Here is a 23771-nt window from a genome sequence, read left to right as displayed (position 1 = left end):
TTTTCATGGTGCCGTTTACTGTGATTAGGTTCCCTGGTCCACTGGCTGAAAAACAACCCCAAAACATTAGGTTCCCTCCACCATATTTGAGAGTGGGGATGTTGTTCTTAGGGTTGAAGGCTTCTCCTTTTTTTTTTTTTTTTTTTTTTTACACCAAATGAAGGCTACATCATTGTGGCCAAACAATTCAGTTTTTGTTTCATCTGACCATATGACAGAAGACCAGAAGTCTTCTTCTTTGTCCAGATGAGCATTTGCAAAGGCCAAGCGGGCTTTTGTGTGCCTTATCTGGAGTGCTGTCCTCTTTGGTTTGCGTCCGTTGAACCCAGCGGTGTGAAGTGTCCGTTGAACTGTCTGCCTTGAGATGTTGCCACCAGCAGAGCCCAGATTCATCAGGATGGCCTTGGTGGTGATCCTTGGATTCTTTTTTACCTCTCTCACTATCCTCCTGGCCAGCACAGGTGTCACTTTTGGCTTCCGACCACGTCCTCAGATTTTTCACAGTGTGGAATGTCTTGTATTTTTAATAATACTTTGCACTGTAGCCACTGGAACTTTGAAAACATTTAGATATGGTCTTATAGCCCTTACCTGACTTGTGGCCAGCCACAATGCGCAGCCACAGGTCCTCAGTGAGCTCCTTTGTCTTAGCCATGACTGTCCACAAACCAACAGCAGAGAGCTTCTGATTCACACCTGTTGAGTTGATTAAGACAGCTGTTCCCAATGACTCAGGGTAATTAGGATGCTTTAGAACAGTTTGGACTATTTGGAATGGTATAGATCTTTGGATTTTCCCATAGACTGACAGTTTGCAAAGGGTATGAATAATTTTGGACATGCCACTTTTTGTTCAAATGTAAAGAAAAGATGAGTAATAATTTTTTCCACAGTGGTGCATCGTCTTGTTGTCTTCTGGGAGACGCCTGTGTCATTTCTGATCCGGAAGCAGCTCGCTGGTTGAATGGGAGTGACTTTGGGTCGGAATTTGCCTGGGGTGTAAATAATTTCGGGCTTGACTGCATGTGTGTACATGCATACTCGTGAACACACTTACTCAGACAGAAAAAAAGAAAGAAGAAAAAAAAAGTTCATTAAATATTTGTGACAGCGATACCACAGTATACTATAGGCTAATAAGCCCTGTTATTATTCCCAATAGGCTATTTAGTCGATATGCGGTCTACATTTATCTGACACTTTTATCCAAAGCGACTTACAATCACGATACATGTCAGAGGTCACACGCCTCTGGAGCAACTAGTGTCTTGCTCAGGGACACATTGGTGGATGGGTCACAGTGGGGGATTGAACCTGGGTCTTTCACATCAAAGGCATAGTCTTCTCCATTACGCGGGGGGGGTATTGGCCGAGCTCTGCTCTGCACAGGTTATCTGGGATTTTTCTTTTACAAATTTAGCCAGATTTCAGTTGGAATATAGATTTTAATGTTTCTTTTTATTGCATAGAACACTCTCCTTGCTTTGTCTTTGTCTTTCACAGCCATGGTACTGGTTTGACTGGAGACATTTCGATTCTACTCAATAGTAGAATTGAGTAACTGTGTGTGTGTGACGCTGACGTACTGCGGTAAGCGTGTCGACTCATTTCCGTTTCCGGTGTTTGTGTGTTGGTACCGTGTTGTGCTGCTCTCGCTAAATACCAGTTAAATTTGTTAGATTACAGCGGCCAACTGTCCGCTAAACACTTATTCTTACAGTAATTTTGCCTAAGCACTCACAGTTCTTTCCATCTCTAAGTGACTGCTGTTCAATCTCATAGTTGTTTTCAAAGGTTTTTGTATCTAATGCTACAGTACTTTAGCTTAGCCGTTAGTGACTTTAGCTTAGCAACTAGCGATGTCTTCTCTTTCTCCCTCTCGCTCTCCTACTTTCTCCTGCTCGGTGTGTCACATGTTCAGTTACTCCTCTGCCTCCTTTAGCGGTAATGGTACGTGTAATAAGTGTAGTTTATTTGTAGACATGGAGGCGAGGCTCAGTGATTTAGAAGTCCGGCTCCGCACCTTGGTAGATCAGCTAGCCAGTCCTCGGTAGTCGGTGTGGAACGGCCTGAGTTAGCCTCTGGTAGCCGTCCTCCGGCATCTCCTGAGCAGCCAGGAAGGGGTGGCTGGGTGACTGTCCGAAGGAGGAATAGTCGTAAGCATTCAAAGTCCACGGGGCACCATCAACCTGTTCACGTTTCTAACAGATTTTCCCCACTCAGCGACACACCCGCTGAGAAACCAACTCTGATCAGTGGCAGCTCCATTTTGAGAAACATGAAGTTAGCGAAGCCAGAGGCCATAGTTAAGTGCATCCCTGGGGCCAGAGCGGGCGACATTGAGTCTTATAAAGGATAAACGTAAATACAGTAAGATTGTTATTCACGTCGGCGGTAATGACTCCCGGTTACGCCAATCGGAGGTCACTAAGATTAATGTTGAGTCGGTGTGTACATATGCAAAAACAATGTCGGACACCGTAGTTTTCTCTGGACCCCTGCCAAATCTGACCAGTGATGACATGTATAGCCGCATGTCGTCATTCCGCCGCTGGTTGTCGAGGTGGTGTCCAGCAAACGATGTGGGCTTTGTAGATCATTGGCAGACTTTCTGGGGAAGACCTGGTCTGATCCGGAGAGACGGCATCCATCCCACTTGGGAAGGAGCAGCTCTCATTTCTAGAAATCTGGCCAAGTTTATTAGTGGACCAAATCCATGACAACCCATAGTTGAGACCAGGAGGCAGAGTCGCAGTCTAACACACTTCTCTGCTCCTCCATTTCAGGAGTTACTTAGTGAAAACCCTATAGTGACGGTGTCTGCCCCCCGACCATCGAAATTATTTAAAAAGGTAAACAGAAGAGGAGCTGTGCATAAATCGCAATAGTGCAAACGAATATGAGAGTTAAATGTGGACTCTTAAACATCAGATCTCTCTCTTGTAAAGGTGTACTAGTAAATGAACTAATATCAGATTATGATATTGATTTATTTGGTCTTACTGAAACCTGGCTGGGTGATGGAGAATATGTTAGCCTAAATGAATCCACCCCTCCCAGTCATATTAATACTCACATTCCTCGAGGCACAGGCCGAGGAGGTGGAGTTGCAGCTATCTTTGACTCTAGCCTACTAATCAGCTCTAAACCTAAACTAAACTATAACTCATTTGAAAGCCTTGTTCTTGGTCTTTCGCACCCAAGTTGGAAATCACTGCAACCAATTCTTTTTGTTATAGTGTACCGAGCACCTGGCCCGTACTCTGAATTCTAATCTGAATTTGCAGAGTTTTTATCAACTTTAGTCCTTAAAACGGACAAAGTTATTATTGTAGGGGATTTTAATATTCATGTGGACGTTGAGAATGACAGCTTCAGTACTGCGTTTATCTCTCTGTTACATTCCATTGGCTTCTCTCAGAGTGTTCATGAACCAACTCACTGTTTTAACCACACCCTCGACCTTGTTTTGGTGTATGGTATTGAAAGTGAACATTTAATAGTGTTCCCACAGAATCCCTCTTTGTCCGACCACTGTTTGATAACTTTTGAGTTTGTATTGCTGAACTACAAGATGTCTGTCTGATAGTGCTGTAGCTACATTTAAGGATGCGATTCCTTCAGCTCTAAATTCATTATCAAGTCACAAAGTAACGGAGGACTCCTATGCTAATTTCAGTCCCTCCCAAATCGATCATCTTGTTGATAGTGCTGCAGGCTCGCTGCGAATGACACTCGACTCTGTAGCCCCTCTAAAAAAGAAAATACTAAAACAAAGACGGTTAGCTCCATGGTATAATACTGAAACTTGCAAATTAAGGCAAATATCGCGGAAACTTGAGAGGAATTGGCGTTCCACCAAACTGGAAAATTAATTAATTAATTTGGCAAGATAGTCTTAAAACTTATAGGAAGGCCCTCCGTAATGCCAGAGCAGCGTACTACTCATCATTAATAGAGGAAAATAGGAACAACCCCAGGTTTCTTTTCAGCACTGTAGCCAGGCTGACAGAGAGTCACAGCTCTATTGAGCCAAGTATTCCCATAGCTCTCAGTAGTTATGATTTCATGAGCTTCTTTAATGATAAAATTCTAACTATTAGAGACAAAATTCACCAAGACCTGCCCTCAATTGGCACCGACTTATCTCTAAACTCAGGAACCTTAGAAACAGCTGTAAAGCCAGATATATGTTTAGACTGTTTTGCTTCCCTCAATCTTTACCAACTAACTTCAATAATTTCTTCATCCAAACCATCAACCTGCCTCTTAGACCCCATCCCGACTAGGCTGCTTAAAGATGTTTTACCCTTAGTCAGCACTTCTATACTAGATATGATCAATCTATCTTTATCAACAGGCTATGTACCACAGTACTTTAAAGTAGCTGTAATTAAACCTCTTCTGAAAAAGCCCAAACTTGATCCGGATGTTTTAGCCAACTATAGACCTGATGATTAGTTAGTCATGTGGAAGTTAGTCATGGAGTTTTAAGAGGCAGAAACCTCGAGCAGAACCATGGCTCAGGGTGGGCGGCCATCTGCCTCGACTGGTTGGGGTAACAAAGGGGTTTTATTGATAGGTTCCAACAGGGCAGAATGGAGAACACGGAGGAGGGGAGTTAGTCCAGGCAAGATGTGAGCAGAGCGGGGTGTGGCGTTCAGCAGGGTTCCCGGAGGTAGTGTGATCCTGGGCACAGAGAAAAACAGGTTAATCCAGGGAGAGACAGAAATTACAAGGACTCTTACTGGAGACGATAGTTGGCCTTGACGCATGTACCACATGTGGTTAACTGACGATCTGGCGAAGAATGTGAGGAGGACTGGGGTTGAAATACTGCAGGAGCTTGATTAGTGGAATGAGGACCAGGTGCGCCGCTGGAGCCAGAGAGTGTAGCCACGCCCAGACAGACACAGACAGGGAGGACAGACAGAAAACACAGGGAAGGGGGGAACAAAAGAACACAAGGTAGTGGGGAGATTCTGCAGTACCACAACAGTTCCAGTCACATTTAGTTTATTACTGAGGTCAACATCACACTTGTCTTCACCGCAGAGCTCTAGAGTAAATTAGCTTCATACTAATTCTTCACAGATATACTATGAATTACAGCAAGAAACTAGCCAGATACAGGACTGAAACATTAGCTGTTCTGTTCAACCATAATTCAGACACACAGGAAACAGGAGTTTAAACGCCAAAGCAGAAACTCTAGCCAGAGCTATGGTGAGTGAGGTTTTATTAACAAACTGGTGGGAATGTACAGGTGAGCGGTGAAGGTGGCAGTCTGAGATGAAGAAACAATAATCCAGAGAACCCAGTGGTGGGGAAGTAGTCCAAAAGAATCAGGTGATAGTCCTTAAATCTGTGAGAAAGAATAGAAATCCACAAAACACTTGGCCGGCACGAGGAACACTGGTGAGACACATGAGAGGTAGCGACACTGGAAAAACAGACACACAGAGCAGACTGTGGTGAACACTGAAACCACAACAAGTGACAACGAGGCTCAGGTGATCCACATCAGACAACAGGAAGTACAACAAGACAATGACAAAAGGGGAAGAAAAACAACAAACTAAAACCCCCAAAACCACAACATCAGCCTGAATGATGATTAGATGTGTGTTTTCAGCAGAGACGGGGACTCGAGTTAGAGTCAGGAAACAAGAAACTCAACACTAAAAACACATGTGTGTGACATGTGTCTTTCATCCAGTCTGACTGTCTGGAAAGGATCTTGATCTGTTTGGGGACTACAGGACCAAGAGACCTTGATATGATGAAACTCGTGGTTCAAGTCCCTTTGAACGAACACTGCGCCGCCAGTTTAGCATCATCAAACGCAGCCCTGAGAAGAAGAGCAGCTCAGATACACCAGACCCCATTCAAATATGTGGCACTTTAACACTGCTTTGTTTAGCAGCTGAATATTGAGGCACAACAGCTGATAACATGAACAGGTAGAGGAAATGTTAAACAAGTTAAAGAGAAATGAGTCAGAAACTGGAATCATTTATTGAGGAAGTCAAAATAATATCTCCTAATGTCAGAGGTGTCCGTGACAGCATTTTTAGGAGAGACTCACACAGTAGACTGTGATGGGAAGTTTTGAAAAGCACAGTGTTATTTCTGTCATTCCTGTAAACAAGCAGCAGGTGTCGCTGTTCTCCTTAACAAGTTTAAAGGAGATGTAGTTGAATCTTTGATGTCAGAAGATAATTTTAGTTTTCAAATTAGACAATTCCTTCTTTATAGTTTGCAGCATGTATGAACATCAGTGGTTGCAGTCGTGTTAGGGCAGGATGATGGATGCATGGAAAATGCGTGTAAGGGTGTGGCAAAGTACAAGAAATAACAACTACCACTAACACAGCATGTCCAGAAACAAAGCAAAGGTGGAACCTGTGGAGGAAAACAGAGGGTTAGCAGGGAGGTCCGTCCTCAGCCCAGCAGCAACCGCCCTTTTCCAAGAATGAGAATAAAGCGTTAAATACTCTACAGGGCAATTAGCCCAGGTACCCAGAGTCACTGCATTCAGCTCTTCCTCTACAAGGAAGAGAGAGAGATGGGCCAAACCCACACATGACCCCACAGGGCGTCGCACTATTATATTATCTTAATCCTCTATATTGTGTTCATAAGCTGGAATGTCTGACTGTTTGTAAATTGAATTTCAATAAAGTTAACAGCATTGTTGGAATACTGAATTGCATCTAGAACTAGTTAACTTCACTAACGTTAATGTGGTGCGTGTGTGTATGTGTGTGTGTGTGTGTGTGTGTGTGTGTGTGTGTGTGTGTGTGTAGTAGTAGCAGCAGTTGAAGTTCCTGGATGCTTTTAATGGTTTTAATTGGCTGAACAGTTCACCTCTGCTCTCATGGAATGGCTGAGTGCAGTGGCAGGTAAACTGAGGTTTGGAGCCAAATGAGGACAACAGCACGGTTGCAGTTCAAAATATTTATTAGAGCAAAAACTTGTCTGAAACAGGCTTCCAAAAAGCACAAGGCAAGAGTCCAAACAAAGGAGTAATCCAAAGGCAACAGAATCCAAAAATGAAGGAAAACCAAAAACCAGAACTAAGACATCCAAACAGAAGCAGAGTCATCCAACAACCGCAGGGACAGGACACTCAGCAAAGACAGAACAGAGCTGAGGGCTTAAATACACAGGCAAACGAGCAGGGAGGGACGCACAGAGGAAACATCAGGTTATCAAACCAAAGGAAACAAAGCTAGACAAGGACACATTAGATCTGAACACTACAAAATAAAACAGGAAGTAAAGCACATGGCAACACACAAGGACAGAGTTACCAAAGTAAAACCGAATACATGGAATGACTGCAAACAGAACAAAACCAGGGCAGGGAAGAGAGACAGGAAACAGGACCACACTAAACATGGAGACATAGGACTAAGCACTAAGAACTAAGATGAAAAAAGAAAGAGACAGAACAGGTATATATATATATATATATATATATATATATAAAATCCTATCACCGCCAATCAATGTCAATGGTGTGGGGGTGGAAGTCTCTTCTGTGCAGCAGCGTGGATATGACTATCTTGCTGGTACGGAAATTGGTGGAGGCTTCTCTATGTCTGTTATGTTTTCAAATTCAGGGTGAATTTTTATTCTGTTGGGAAACAGTTTCTTTCTCAGAGCCTGGTATTTGAGGCCTGATGTGAGGAAGTGCAGCTCTGACAGTCACAAGAGACAGACGAGATCTTTTCTACCTGGTGCAGTAAACTTATAAACAAACTGATTTGCACCTTTCTGGATAGAGAACATATTGTGCACTGTGTGTATGTGGTGTTTACTGTAGTGATGTGCAGAGATGTGCGGCATTGATGTAATAGTGATGTTGAATATGTCTTTTAATGTCTATACAGCAGGTAAAATAAGTATTGAACACGTCACCATGTTTCTAAAGGTGCTGTTGACATGCTGTTTTCTCCCGATGTTGGTAACAACCCGAGTAATCCATACATACAAAGATGATGGCGCATTGATAAGATCCCTGCCTTTGGTGTGGGAGACCTGGGTTTGATTCCCACTGTGAGACACTGTGTCCCTGAGCAAGAACTAATGTCATGTATAGTAATTGTAAGTTGCTTTGGAAGTGTCAGCTAAAATGAATAAATGTGAATTCAAGTTCAGAAATTAAGTTATGTGAAATGAAACAGTATTGAACACATGAAGAAAAGGGAGGTGTAAAAAGGTCTCGAAATCAAAGACACCAGCTGAAATCTGTCAGTAATTAGAAAGCAGTCCTGCCCCTCTCTCAGTGCAGATTAATGTCAGCTGGTTCAGTCCCAACTGATGGCTTATAATTACCAAGGTGCCACATGAGGAACTTCTCACGCTGGGTAAAACCAAAGAGCTCTCAAGACCTTCACAGCCTTATTGTTGCAAAACATAGTGATGGGTGATTGGGTACAGAAGGATTTCTAAACTTCCAGTGAGCACTGTTGGGGCCACAATCCGGAAGTAGAAAGAACATCATTTCACCAGAAACTGGCCACAACCAGCTGCTGCTCGTGTGGGCTGTTTTTCAGCATGAGTTGAAAAACTTCATATAACTGAAGGACGAATGTACCAAGACATTCTTGGTAAAAACCTGCTGCCATCTTCCAGGACAATGAAGATGAAACGAGGGAGGACATTTCAGCAAGACAATGATCCCAAACACACAGCCAAGGAAACTCTCAGTCGGTTTCAGAGAATAAAGCTGCTAGAATGGCCCAGCCTGGGCCTGCGCTCTCTCTCTCTCTCTCTCTCTCTCTCTCTCTCTCTCTCTCTCTCTCTCTCTCTCTCGTCAGCTGGGCTCGCCACCCTGCACTCTCCCCTTGGACCTTCCACGGCATCCTCCCGGCTCCTCCCCGTGCCTCCATACTTCCTCGATTGCCCCGGTTACCTCCACTCCCTCAATCCCTTTTTCCATTCTATAAAACCTGTTCACCGTGAGTGTGTGTCCACTCTGTCCCCACGTCATAACACAGCCAATCAGCTGACTAGAATCCAACTGAAAATCTATGGAAATGACTGAAGATCAGAGTTCATAGATTTAAAGACTCATTGTGTGGAAGAATGGGCCAAAATCCACCTGAGCAATGCATGGGACTAGTTTCTCCATACAGGAGGCGCCTTGAAGCTCATTACCAACAAAGGCTTATTCAAACATTTACCTTTATGTAAAGAAAGACGTTTCCTCAATAAATTGGTGCAGAAAAATTCACCAGAATGCAAGAAATTATTTGTTTCAAGCACAGATTTTGCTGCAGCTGCAGTGGTCCATGCACCATGCGTAACATTCATCCAGCCAGAGGGAACGATCACCAACCGTTCACAGTGCGTCAGTCGTACTAGCGCCACAATCCATTGTAGGTAACAGAGAGGGAGAAAGGTGAAACCGTTTGTGTCCAGGGTGGGAGGAGTCAGCACCCAATCACCTTCTCTGCAGAGCAAATGATGCGCTGCAGCCTGACTTTGTCCCTGGCGGTGGCAGCAGCGTACCAGATGGTGATTGAGGAGGTGAGGATGGACTCAATGATGGCGTTACCATCATTGTTTTTGGCAAGCTGAACTTCTTCAGCTGCCGCAGGAAGTTCATCCTCTGCTGGGCCTTCTTGGTGAGGGAGGTGATGTTCAGCTCACTTGCAGTCCCGGGAGATGATGGTTTCTGCCTCCTGAAAAGACAGCTGACTTCCCTCTCTGTGATGGAGCGTGGAGGGGAGAGGGTGGAGCTGGCCAGCTCTGAGGAGGGAGGGGAAGAAGTGGTGGACTGAGGCTGAAGCTGAGCGGAGGAGTCACGGGGGATGCTGTCCGGTTGACTCTCAAAGCGGCAGTAGAACTGGTTCTTTAGTCTCTCTGAGTAGAGTCGTTTAGTTTCTCGCACCTCCTTGCTAAACCTGTACTTTAACGCCCTGCACCTGGCCCCGTCTCCACTCCTAAATGCCTCCTCCTTTTCCAACCTTAGCTGTCTGAGTTTAGCTGTGAACCAGGGTTTGTCATTGTTATAAGTCACCCTGGTCCGTGTTGGAATGCAGCTGTCCTCACAGAAGCTGATGTAGGACGTCACAGCCTCTGTAAACTCATCCAGATTGTTGGTAGCAGTCTTGGAAACGTGATCAGAGTGTCCCAGTGGAGCACGTGTGACGGCGTGATAGGCACTGCTAACTGTGGTGTAGCAGTGATCCAAAGTGTTCCCCTCTCTGGTTGGACACTTTATAAACTGTCTGTATTTTGGGAGTTCTTGGCTGAGATTTCCCCTGGTAAAGTCACCGAGAACAATAACAAGGGAGTCCGGGTTTGTCTGCTCCACACACAGTATCCGGTCAGCCAGCACGCGCTGTGCATCCTGAACGTTGGCGTGCGACGAGATGTAAACACCGACCGGAGTGAATGAAGCGAACTCACGGGGGGAGTAAAGCGGTTTACAGTTAATGGTAAGAAATTCCAGATTAGGGGAACAGTGCTGCTGAATCACTGTCATATCGCTACACCGGCCATTGCTAATATAAAAACAGACACCTCCACCTTTTGTTTTGCCGGAGAGTTCTGTGTCGCGGTCGCTCTGTGCAGATGGAAGCCAGCCAGCTGCAGCACGGAGTCCGGTATCAGCTCAGACAGCCAGGTCTCTGTGAAGCACAGAACAGAAGATGAATAAAAGTCTCTGGGGTTTTTTTTGTGTGAATTAACACAAAAAACAATACAAAGTGCACCTAACACCAAGGCAGCTATACTCAGCGCCATCTTGGCCATCTTGCGGCACTTTCGGATACTTTATCACCGTTGATGAACCACACAAAGAATATTTATGGTTTTTAAACAGAAGGCTACTTGAAATAGACCCTCGAGGAACCGCGACGTGCATGAAGTTGTCGGCAGCACAACATGCACGTAAAACTCTACACAAGACCGGTGAAGGACAGGAGAGAGAGAGAGGAAAAACAACAATCAACAAAAGCCTCAGTTTAGCTGGAAATTTACAGTGTAAGTTGAATGAATAGAGACTGCAGCTCTGCAGCTTCCCAAGATTAAAGCGGAGCTACCGTGTGTTATCCCCCCCCACTCGCAATCGCTGTGCACAAAAACGCATGATTAGTCGACCATAGGCGAGACTTTCTGATTCGACTATGTAAATCCTTAGTCGGGGACAGCCCTAAAGTACTGTAAGCGGTACCAGCGTTTAAAAACCAGAACAAACAAATGAATGAAGAACAATACAACGGCCACCAAAACAGACAGAAGAACATAAAGGACATGATAAGAGACACACAAGGACAGTCCTCATTCAAAGCTTGAACCAGCGCTGACCACTCGGTGGAGTAATGTGAGCAGGAAGTTGAGCACCTACAACCTGACAGTCTATTAATTAGGCAGCAAAGGGGCAAACTGCTACATGGGGCATGAAGGGGAGGGGGGTCGAGGCTCGTCAGAGATCAGCACATGCACGTTAAAGTATTTGTCCTCTCTTTCAGACACCTAAGAAGTTATCCAGATCTCCGCCTGCGATCACTGCTGTGAGAAAAAGACTTGCACTGTACTCAAGTGGAGTTTGGACTTCTACCAGGCTTTACAGGTCAGCCAGTCAGAGTAGGCTACCATCTCATCCACAAATCCATCTGAAACGTTCTTTATGAAATACTCTGTTTGTTGTGATGTCCTCAGTGTTCTGGAGCCTACTGTCAGTTGGTAATTTAATTAATTAGTTGGTAATAATTTGCATAAATAATTATTACTTCAGTTTCATTCAGTTAATAGTATTTGTTATCCTTTTTTTCATTATTAAACAGGCATCTGTAAAGGCTTTTTAATCGCCCATCTGGGCCAAATGTTTTGGTAATGCTTGGAAATTTGAAAATGTGACGACTTTTGGTTTTAACACTTAAAGACGTGATGTCTGTCACACAGCAGTTTGTGGCCTAACCACAGGAGCCTTCCACTGAAGACTGACAGGAAGTCAGCCTGTGATGAAATCAGCTCAATAAAATGTGTGAAATGTATTAACAAGTGATGATGATGATGTAGGATGATAAAAAAATGTATAAATGACTGAGGAGGCTAAATTACCAACAGTTTTTAATATGTACTTTACCTGACAGTATAAAGTCTATTATTTGTATTAATTAATAATTCTCTGGTTTAAGTACATTTATGTGATTGAACTTGCTTTGATGTCAAAGTAACGGTTTTGATCCTGGTATGACAAGTTTGATGATATTAAAACAGTATGAAAACGATTTTTACATTAAAGGGGTCATATTTTGGTCATTTTCAGGTTCATGAATTTATTTAGGGGTTGTACCAGAATATGTTTATATTTTTTATTAAAAACATTTCTGTCATGCGACACATGCTGCAGCTCCTCTTTGTCACCCTGTGTGTTGAAGCGATGGAGTAATGCATCTCACTTCTAAAAGACCTTTGTTTGGAGGCCATGTGCAGTTCTTAGGTCAGGACTAGCCAATCAGAAGCAGAGTAGGGCAGGTCCTGGTTTTGGTTTAGCTGAATATGTTCTTCTGACCATTGTTTTTTATGCACATTTTGAAGTATCACATTAGAAAATGTTGATGGAAAAGGCAAAATTCAAAAACCTCACGAGGTGTCTTTTTCCTTTCTTGAAAAAGAGTAAATGTGCTAAATGGCAGATGGAAATACTTTTGCCAAAAAATTCTTACGAATCAAACTTGTAACTCAGTCTGATCAGCTGTTTCTGCTGTCGGCGTCTTCCCAGATATTCCCATAACGTGCGGAGACATGGCTGGAAGCAACTTGCCCGCTTGAAACCCATTCCTGAAAATCTCTCTCCATGTTTCTCAGATCCCTGGTCCTCAAGTCCATGTGACTGTTCTCATCTCAGGGCGTCATATACAGACGGTTTGAGAAAGAGTGACAAAACATAGCTATTTGACGCACCGGGTGCGTCTCCATGAGATGCTCTGGGGCGTCCCGTACACACCATACCTACGTTCGTGATAAAGGTGTTGACAGCCCCCCAAAGCCCCTACCCTTACCACAACCATCAGAAATGTTAGGACCTAAACCTAAGTCACTGAATGTGAGCATGTCGACACATTCATCCTTGATCCTTGTGGTCTTGTAGCTAACCCTACCTGTAGGGTTAGCCTCCCTTGTGTTGCTGCAACGTAGGAAACGGGGGCGTTTCATACGCTGAAGGGTACCTTTAGCCTAAAATTGTTTCGCTTTGTCACACTGTCTGAAAGCGTCAGTTATGACGCATGGAGATGAGAATGTGTTGGACTGGTTTTGTTTCTGATTTGAACCCACACGTCTTGTTTATTACAGCCATGTGTAACGTCAACTGCTGACATAACTACACTCACTGTAGCCTGGTTCATTCGCTCCAAACCAGCTGAAGGAAACGCACAGATTTCACAGTTTCTTTGTTGCAACATTTCAAAAGTTCGCTACAAATTCGCATGACAATTAGATGGAAACATGACTACTGTGTGCTGCAGGTCAGTGTGTTTTTCCACCGCTGTTTCTGAGGGCGTGTCTGACTAGCCGCTAGACAAACATTATGACATTGTGTGACCTCACAGGGATCAAAGGGAAGTGGCAGAGTTTTCTGTGGGAGGTGGGAACTCCCTTTGGGCTGGACTTTGGGCTTTTTCACTCTGCAAACCTGTTACATGCACAGAAAGATATATAACTCAATAAAGAGAGGGGAAAAGCCAAAAAGGAGAATACCACCTCTTTAATTAATTGATTCAATTTGATATGACAGGTGTGTTTGAGATCTATATTGTCTGTTTTGTATTTTACTCTGCTTAACCTGCTCAACTACATGATTTTATCATTTTATTATATTTTATTTATCATTGAACTTTTATAACTTTGAGAGTTGAGGAGAATGCATTTACAGAAACAGGCGGGCAGATATCTTCTGTGTTCATGTGTACCATGTTTGGTGTGATAACAGACCACTTACAGGTGACTGATCATAGCTCATCTGCATTAGAGATCAACCAATCAGCAAACATACATCATGAGCTGTTCTGTCACATCCTGTCTGTGTCTGTATAGAAGTTGCAGCTCTTGGTATTTTGAAAAAGCAGAACTCCGGTCGACGCTGTTTTGCTCTGTTCTTTTTTGCTGATTGTACTTTAATAAAAGACACTTTGAGTAAAGAATCTCAAAGATTATTTCAAAGATTATTTTTCCTCTCCTCCTCCTCCTGCTGCAAGGTAAGGTTCTTCCACACTGCCACACACTGAGCCGAGGGCCACACTGGTCTTATTCTCTAGATCTGGAGTTTAGGAACTCGTTCCAGGTTGTGTTTGAATACTCTACTCCCTGATGAGAAACGGGGGACGGCGAGGAAAGTCTGGAGTTAGACTTCTGGTACTGAGGTAGGCCAGAACCTGATATGGAAACTAGCTTGTTATCAGGGGCCTCTCTCTGTCCTGCGCCGGGGTCTTTGGGTGGCGACCCGAGACAGCCGGGTTTCTAGGGGTTAACACGAGGCTACGTGGCGCCCGACAGCGTGGCTGGAGAAAAAACAGTAGTTGGTTCTCCTGTCTGTACACAGGCAGGGTGCTAAATGAACTGTTTTGTCCACCAGCCAGTAAACGCTCAAAGTCTACCACTCAGTAGATTACCATTGTTTTTAGCTGCTGATGAAGTAAATCTAGCAGACATTTGCATATTTTACCAGTAACTGGCTGGTAGATGGTGCCATGTTTTTTTATTGAGTTAAACTACAAGAAGCTAAAGTGTCTCTGAGATATTAGAGGTGTCTTGAAACTGAGTAACAAAGCAGCAAAAGCAGGCTGCTGCCCTGTGCAGGGGGGACTGAGCCTTGTCCTGGAGTAAAGCTTAAGAAAAGAAGAGGATGCTGCCTTCACTCTCCGGGGTGAGCGCTTCACTATAAAGGTTCTTTGTTTTAAAGAGAGGGTGTTGTGTATCCACAAAAATGAAATAGTTTAAAAAACAAAATAAAACTTTATTTTGTATCTAATGTTTAAATATATCACTTTGACAGAAAATGTCAGAATCATCTCATAAGATAATATTATGTAAAATAAAATGGCTCAATACATTGATAGTCATCTTATAAACTCATGTTGCTAAAACGTATTACTGAATCACTTTAACTCTTACTCTTTACTCTCTCAGTAAGTATATCTAAACAGTCGGTTTATATCAAAGTTTATTCCTTGAGTGTATTTGCTTATATGCGTTGTTAAATCAATCAAATGTTGTGTTTTTGGTGATCAGGATTTTTAAATGTTCTGGAAATACTTAATGTACTGTTATTGCAAAATATTTAGAATGATAGATGACAACTTTTGATTTTAACACTTAGAGATGTGATGTAAAGTCTGACACAGCGGTTTTTGAACTTCCTCTGCAGACAGGAAGTCTGCCTCCTGCCATCAGAGTTGTTGGTTATGATGAAATCAGCTCTTTAAAATGTGTGAAATGTGATGAATGATGTTTTAAGAATGTAATAAGGATGATAAATAATTGATAAATGACTGAGGATGCTAAATTATTATTATATTTAATCTGGGACAACATGGAATCCAGAATCACCCTGGAGCCCCGATCATCCTCTCCCACACGCCACCCATGTGAGAAGAATGGGGCGGATTGAAGATCCACGGACACATCAAGCATTTATGAAGCTTGATGTGTCCTTGGGCCTCGATGAGCTCTATATGAACTGCACGAATGCTGAGGCAGGTGAACATTACTGCCACCTCTTGCTGTTGGCAGCGCCTCCACGGGTGCGCAGAGCAGAGACACTCCAAGGGCCAAATACATCAACGCCCACGTTGGTGAAACGCGGCTCCGCGCTTAGTCGATCTGCAGGGAGGTCAGCCATCTTTTGCTCGGCCGTCTTACCTCTGAGCCTTTTACATGTCATGCACTTGTGCAGATGTCTCGTGATGCACCTCTTGGCTCCCACAATCCAAATGCCATTTGAACGTATAGCTCCTTCTGTGAAGACGTGGCATAGGTGCTCGACTCTCTCATGGCTGCGACCAGGGATGATGAGAGGGTGCTTCTCCTCTGCTGTGAGAGTTGAGTGATGAAGCCGGCCCACAATTCTCAGGAGTCCGTTACCATCGAGGACAGGACAAGTCATCTCAGTCTGATATGTTGTGCTCTGGGCACATCCATTGATGACTTGTTTGGCTTTCAACCGATTGTCAGGTGCGTGGCCTTTCAAACATGCATGCCACCCTTTACATTCTGCGTTCTGCTTTGTAGTTTTCGCTCTGATGGTCTCGGCAATGTGGATCAGAGTGGCTGTGGCTCTGATGAGAGACTGCCATGTTGAGAACCTTTCAAATCGCTGAGAGCCCAGGTTTGTGTTGGTGCATGCCGTGAGGTGAGATCGAATTTCTGCGTCAGACTCTGGGTCTACGAGGTTGTAAGATGTTTCCACTGGAGTGTCTTTCGCAGGTAGCAACAGAAACTTGGGCCCAGTGAGGCCGGTGGTGTTTGGGAGCAGTGCTGCAGGTACAGACCTGGTTGCTATATATGCTGGGGGGTACGTAGTGCGATTGTTAAGGGCTCGAGAACTTCCTGATGCGTTCCACTCTGTTACTGGCATACACATAGAAGCTAACATTGTGAATGTTACCCAGCGTGACCTTCCTGTCAGTGTAAAAATTCTCCGGACACCCGCTCTGTGATCTCGACTGCTATGACTGCAGCTCCTAGTTCGAGCCGGATGGATTGAGATGGTGCCAGTCTGGCCTTCCCCATAATGACTCCTACGTGGCACATGCCTCTGTCATCTAACACCTTCAGGTAGGACACTGCAGCAATAGCTTTCACAGAAGCATCTGAAAAGACGTGCAGCTCCACAAGCTGAGTGTTAGAGACAGATGTTCCAGTATAGCAACAAGGAGTCTCAAAGTGTCCGAGAGCTTGTAGTGAATCTCTCCAAGCGATCCCCTAGCTATGGAACATTTACTTAACGTCCGCAGTGACAGCAATCTGTTCGTGGCGGAAACGTATCAGAACCTCAAGACATCCGTTGTTAGAGTCGAACACAACTCTGATTTGACCTGGCTTGTGGGGGTGATTCACTCCGAATTGGAACAAATATGCCCCTCTTTCACGTTCAACCTACATGCACAAAATTTTCTGGGGACATGTATCGTATCAAGACGCACAAAAAAGCCTCAAGAACCCATAGCCTAAAGTCAACAGGAAGTCCATTTTGAATTTTACGGCCATTTTTGGATAATTTACACACTTCGTACTCCTCCTAGGGATTTAGTCGGATCGACGTCAAATTTCTGCTGTGCCTTCTAAAGGCATTGACGATGAAAAGTTGAGTATTCGTCAATGGGCGTGTCTGTGGCGTCGATGATTCGCCATGAAACAGGAAGTTGTTGTAACTTCAGTGTACATGCTCACATCTGGACCAAAGTGTACATGTAGGATGAGAGTCCCGCCCTGAACACATGTACATGCCGACATTCACCCACAGTCATAGCGCCACCTGCTGGCAACAGGAAGTGACTTTTAACGAAGCAGCCCCCGCTGCACGTTTCACCTACGTGCACGAATTTTCTGTGGTACGTGTATCTTGTCCAGACGCTCAAAAAAGTCTCTTGGAGCCATAGCCTAAACCCAACAGGAAGTCGGCCATTTTGAATTTTACGTCAAATTTTGGATGATTTACACACTTCGTACTTTAACGAACTCCTCCTAGGGATTTAGTCCGACCTCAAATTTGTGCTGTGCCTTCTAAAGGCATTGAAGATGAAAAGTTGTGCTATTTGCGAGTTTTCGTCAATGGGCGTGTCCGTGGTGTGGCGTCAAAGATCAACTCTTCGCCATGACACAGAAAGTTGTCGTAACTTCAGTGTACATGCTCACATCTGGACCAAAGTGTACATGTAGGATGAGAGTCCCGCCCTGAACACATGTACATGCTGACAAATTTTCTGTGGTACGTGTATCTTGTCCAGACGCTCAAAAAAGTCTCTCTGAGCGATGCCCTAAAACCAACAGGAAGTCGGCCATTTTGAATTTTACGTCAAATTTTGGATGATTTACACACTCCGTACTTTAACGAACTCCTCCTAGGGATTTAGGCCGACCGACTTCAAATTTGTGCTGTGCCTTCTAAAGGCATTGAAGATGAAAAGTTGTGCTATCTGTGAGTTTTCGTCAATGGGCGTGTCCGTGGCGTCAAAGATCAACTCTTCGCCACGACACAGGAAGTTGTTGTAACTTCAGTGTACATGCTAACATCTGAACCAAACTTTACGTGCTTGATAACTCTCCGACCCCCAGACATCTACACGCCAATACCGATTTATATTCATAGCGGCAAGTGCTATGTAGCTCCACATAGGGGACACAGGAAGTGACATATAACACCTTCATGCGGCGTCGGAACCGCGTAGCAAACTCACAGCCGCACCGGCAGAGCTCCAGAATATGCAAATCGGCCGGCTCACACCCGGACGCGCTACAAGTGCGAGGGCCCGCCCAACGCTATTTTATTTTGTTATTTTTTAACACACACACACACACACACACACACACACACACGCTTACTGTTTTATTTATTTATTTAATTTAATTACTTGTTTAATGAAATGTATGGGGTTGATTGTTCTTATGTTGTATGTATGATACTTTGGCAATATTGTTGTTACATTCATGCCAATAAATCTAATTTGAATTGAAACAGAGAGAGAGAGAGAACGCGCACGCATCGGAAACTCCAAAGTCTCATCTTCTGACCTGATAGCCTACTTAGATTTTTTTTCCCAATAAATATATTTGTTTGACAGGGAATCTGTTGAAAACAGGAATAAACATACTGTATATTCATTTATTAAAAAACAATAACAAGCATCCCAGAAAAAAGTGTCTATGTGTGCACGTGCCTGCTAATAGGCGGACCGCGGTCTGGATCCATACCTAGCCGCCGTCCTCTCCGGACAGCCAACCTATAGCCAATTTATTATTGAGACCTACCTGCCTCGTGACGGAGCATTTCTACTTTAACCCGCACAGCTTTTCTAGCATTTACTGTACTTTTAATCAAGAATGTACAGATGTACATTCTTCCCACAGGCAGTTACAAAACCAGTTTATCATAAAATTGGACTTCCAACACTTCAAGCTACACTTTATTTCATTATTTCAAAAAAATTAGGCACTTTACATAGTTTAAAATATATTATTAGAATAGTTAGTATTTATTATCCCTCCGGTTTGATATGAAACTGAATATTGTTGAAATATTGTCAGTTGTTGACTAAAAACATACAGTATATGTTGATACAACTATACGTTATGGGCATTCTGGCACGTAGCGTTTATTGAGGCACACATCACCACATAGCTAAAGACTGTTGATTAACTTGACGGAAAGTAGCACTAGATGGCTTAAATGACAAAGGAGCTTAAAGTTGGTTATCAAAGTGCACTTGTACGTCCATTTATTGAAGACACAGCACACAATGTGGACAAGTTGTTGAAGTGTGAAACTGTAAATAATGCAAAAGTGACTATGAAATATGATCAAAAAGTGGTGGGGCATCGAGTACAGGAGACAGGCAGGATGTCCTAAACCAATGAGCATTAACATTAAACATTAAGTTACTGAAACAGCTGGACGATGTTCTGTGGCTGCAGTAACGACCTCACATCAGCACATACAGATATTTGTTCTTCTTTTTTTATTTGATTAAATAAAAGTTAAACGTTAACAAATGTAGTGGAATGATGATAGAAAGTGAAAGACAGCAGTTTGTGATTTGATATGATTGTGGGTAAATTATAGGTACACTGTGTTTGTGTGAACTTCACCTCACAGCTTTAGTGATGTCACTGAACAATGTTAGGTAGATATTAAAAACCTGCTCCCTTTAATAACCTGATCTCTCAAACAGGTTTCACTCTGAAGAATGGAAGGGCTCAACATTACCAGCAGCTCACAGAACCAAAGCTACGATTACAGCAACACCACCTCCAAATACCACATTGACCCTGTACGTGTGGTGACATGCATAATCGTTGCTGTCGGCCTTCCTCTGACCATGGTGGCCATCTATTCTCTTTATTCTATGGTATGTACATTCTGACATTCTGAGAGTTATGGGTCCAAGGCCGAATGGGGCTGGGAACCCGCGAATGCAAGGCATTGCGGTTCCCAGTACCAGCGGAGCTGGGAACCCTATTGTAATCGCTCAGATTTTTATTACTTTCATTCTTCTGTGAATTTTTGCCTAATTCCACTACTGCAGCCCAGACGGTAAGGGCTAGGGATGCGAAACTCACAGGGTAGGTTCAGGCCCATGAGACAACGGCATGCGAAAAAATTCGCCGACTTCAACCACTAGGGGGCGCTACAAGCAAGGTCCAAAGTTTGGCACATTCAAATCGCTTTAACTCCCGCATAGAGTGGCGGATATCAAAAATATATCCACGCGTTTGAAGGATCGAGCTGAATCTCGTGGTAAATGCCACGCCCATTTCTGACTAGACTTTTTTTTTTGACTACATGGCGAAAACTGAAAACCCTATTTTAATTAATTAACGCTTCATATCTGTGGCTGAAAAACTGCTGCAGAAGCTGCAGGAAATCTGGCCCTTAGTCTTGTTCCTGCAGTGATTGGCCAGTGGGTCATATCTGAGATTTCTGTTGGATGAAAAAGTCAGAAATGGCTCTGACTGCAGCTGCTGGGCAGAGCAAGATGACAGATTTGGGAGGAGGTGGACTTCACAACATGTTTCCAACTGCTTGTTGACTTTTACCAATGTTTTCCTGCAGGTGAGAAGAGATCATGTTGCTCCCATCTACGTCATCAACCTTCTCATTAGTGACCTGATTCAGTTCTGCTGCATGATCGTTCAGGTGGCATCAGATGTGTATGGAAAGATATTTCACATCTTCTTATTAATTTACGTCACTTCTCTGATTGCCAGTGTTTACTTCATGGTCTGCATCTCCCTGGAAAGGTATCTGTCTGTCTATCCAGTATGTGTGGAGCTCCTTCTGTGTCTGAACATTATATTAGTTTATAACTCTGAAGCTCCTCAAAGACTTTGTGTCCATCTTGTATTACAGGTATTTGGTCATCGCCCACCCACTGTGGTACCGCTTCAGACGAACCATCAAGACCTTTGTGGTGGTCTGTGTCCTGGTCTGGGTCCTTCCACTTCTCTTTTTGTTAATTTGTTGGCTTTATGGTGTGACTCTACACATATTCTTCACTGTCCTCCTCGTCCTCTTCCTCATTCCCTTCCCTCTGTTAATATTCTCCCTGGTTGGGACCCTCAAAGCCCTGTCTGCTTCCATCTCGGTCCCCTCTGATGAAAAACGACGAATTGTGGGGATTTTGGTTCTGGTGCTGCTTATTTACACTCTGCTGTTCCTGCCCAGCATCATTTTGTTATTGGGAGGATATCACTGGACCCTAGAACTCCTGTATCTCATCTTTGTTAAGTTGAGTCCTCTTGCAGACTTGGTCCTGTATGTGTTCATGAGGAAAGGGTTCATAGACAAGCTTTTGGCCTCTGTGTGTTGCTGCAGAATGGACAGCAATGATATCAGCAGTTCATCAGTATGAATGATGACAACATTTCCACAGTCAGCTTCATGTAGGCAGAGAAAGAGGGAGAGAGAGAAAGGGGAGGAAACAGGAGGAGAAATGGAGGCCAATAGAAAGGATAGAGACGAGACAGATCCTGTCATCTACTGAGACCATTTCCAATAAGACACCTAACTGTAGAGAACAGGAAGCACTGTTTGGACTCTGCTGTGGGAGAAGTGGCTGCTGGGAAATGTTTTGGTCAACTTGCTCTGGTTCACTGTGACGGCTTCAACACATGGAAATAAAATGTGTTTTATTAGTTTGGAGCTGGAAGTTGATGTCTGTCATTATTCTCCTTTAATCCCAGAAGCAAAGCAGATATTATTTTAGATGAACTGTGCTCATTCTAGCCGCCTCGCTGTCTTCTTCCTAAATCTTTATTTGGACTGTTGTTTGGATGTTTAACACAGGGAGAGCATCTCAACACGTCTTTAGCACTTTGTACTTTTTAAGTGTAATTTCTGCTGTTTTAGTGGTAGGCATGCTGCTGTTTAGGATGGGATTCAGAGCAGCTGTTTTGCAGCAGCTGTTGTGTTTTTGGCAATCTGGAGAAAATCTTAAACCACAGTTTATGTCAGTTTCTATGAAATTGTACATTTTCTGGAAATCCAATAAAAATCAGTTTGTAGACCAAACTGTGAATGTTTGTCTTTGAGCAACTCAGTGAATTAAAAGCTGACAAATGAAGGTTCAACAAAATCTCTGCTGGTTGACAAATCTCTATTGTCTATATGAACATAAAGCCCAACCTGCTGTTACCAGGGAGGCATCCTGCACTTTCTGACCAAATGACCATAATATTTCTGTCTTTGGCCCATTGGAACTTGTCAGGACCAAACGTCTTTAATCCGTGTTAATAAGTCTTTGGGCTGAGAGTGCGGTCAGTACCACAAACACTATCTTTATTTCTCAAAACACAATAATCTTACTGCAGTAGTTCAGAGAGAATATTACAGATGAAATCAACAAGACATTCCTCCACTTTGACTGAGCCTGTGGGACTTTCAGCAGGACATCAGTGAGCTGTTTTACTGCTCGGACTGCTGCTATATTTCCTGTAAACCACCAGATGGCAGTGTGCCGGCTGAGTTCACTGCCCACAAGCTGCATGAAGCTCTGCTCAGCCCACACTGGTTCTGATGGTCCAGGTCAGTCTGCTTTAGCTAGTTACTATAAAACAAAGAAGAAAAAGGCCCATAAACAGCTGTAGAACCTGGAGACAATAGTACCTAATTATCTAAAGTGCAGACTGTAAATAAGAGTAAGAAGTCTGTGTGATGGACAGTGATAACAGCCAATAAGATGCTCTGATCTGATGTGATGTGATAGGTTGGTCTCAATAACGTTTGTCTTCCTGATAGGACTGACCCCGAATTGTCGGAAATTTGATGCTTTGATGGGCGGAGCCTGATTCGACTAAATCTCACAGTGGAAGCTTCGCAGCGAAACAAGCATCACGCCATTTTGGCGATATGGGGGTGATTTAACACAGAACTACCAGGTTTCTCCCAATAAGTTAATATACAGCCTGTTACAATAAACATTTCAACGTTTAATGCTGTAAAAAGAATAAAACTTTTAATAAATGTTTTTAAATGTGTGAATAAATCCTAAACTGTAACCCTAACCCTGGCTCATCAGTGCACACGTGTAGGCGTAGCCTGAATATGTGTAGTTGAACATTTTAAAACCCGCAGTGCGTTTCTCTATGGGGGTCTTATCCAGGAACCTCCAGCTGCCCTGAGGAGAAGAGCCTGGTGCAAACACTTCTGACCACCTGGATTCTTTCAGTTCTGCCAGCGCAGCCAGGTCGAGGACTTTAACACGTGTGATTTTGCAGCCATCAAAGTAATCTGGCCAGAAATAATTGCTAGCAACCGCCTCTGGCCCGACGGCATGCCAATGGTGGTCATAACCTCAACTTGTTTTCAGGAAAGTAAGATCAGTCCCAGTGGACATTCTAATAAGCTACCTGCTAGTGAAATCAGTGTGCACAGATGCACTCACTGTCACAAAGTTAACAAAAATGTGAGAAGTAAACCAAACTTTATGAACTTCTTAAATTAACAGGTGCAGAACTTATTCACTTTCAACGAAACAAATGAGTTAATACTCAAAGAAATATAACAAATATATTGTGCAGGAGACTTTAGCAAA

The 23771-nt window shown here is 43.6% G+C and overlaps 1 protein-coding gene across 1 annotated transcript in view; it reads left to right on the top strand.

Moving 5' to 3' along the window:
- Window positions 1-22754, top strand: part of LOC119911304 (G-protein coupled receptor 4-like) — a 33636-nt gene extending 10882 nt beyond the window's left edge. The window contains exons 3-4 of the mRNA XM_038730137.1: window positions 21089-21539; window positions 22626-22754. Coding sequence (XP_038586065.1) covers window positions 21089-21539; window positions 22626-22754 — 580 coding nt within the window. The remainder of the gene's footprint in view (window positions 1-21088; window positions 21540-22625) is intronic.
- Window positions 22755-23771: the final 1017 nt, after the last annotated feature.

This window comes from Micropterus salmoides, unplaced genomic scaffold, assembly GCF_014851395.1.
Source record: "Micropterus salmoides isolate LMB-PRFRI ecotype aquatic unplaced genomic scaffold, ASM1485139v1 Ms_hic_scaffold_2, whole genome shotgun sequence".
NCBI classification, from domain to species: Eukaryota; Metazoa; Chordata; class Actinopteri; order Centrarchiformes; family Centrarchidae; genus Micropterus; species Micropterus salmoides.
This window is presented reverse-complemented; position numbering and strand designations above follow the sequence as displayed.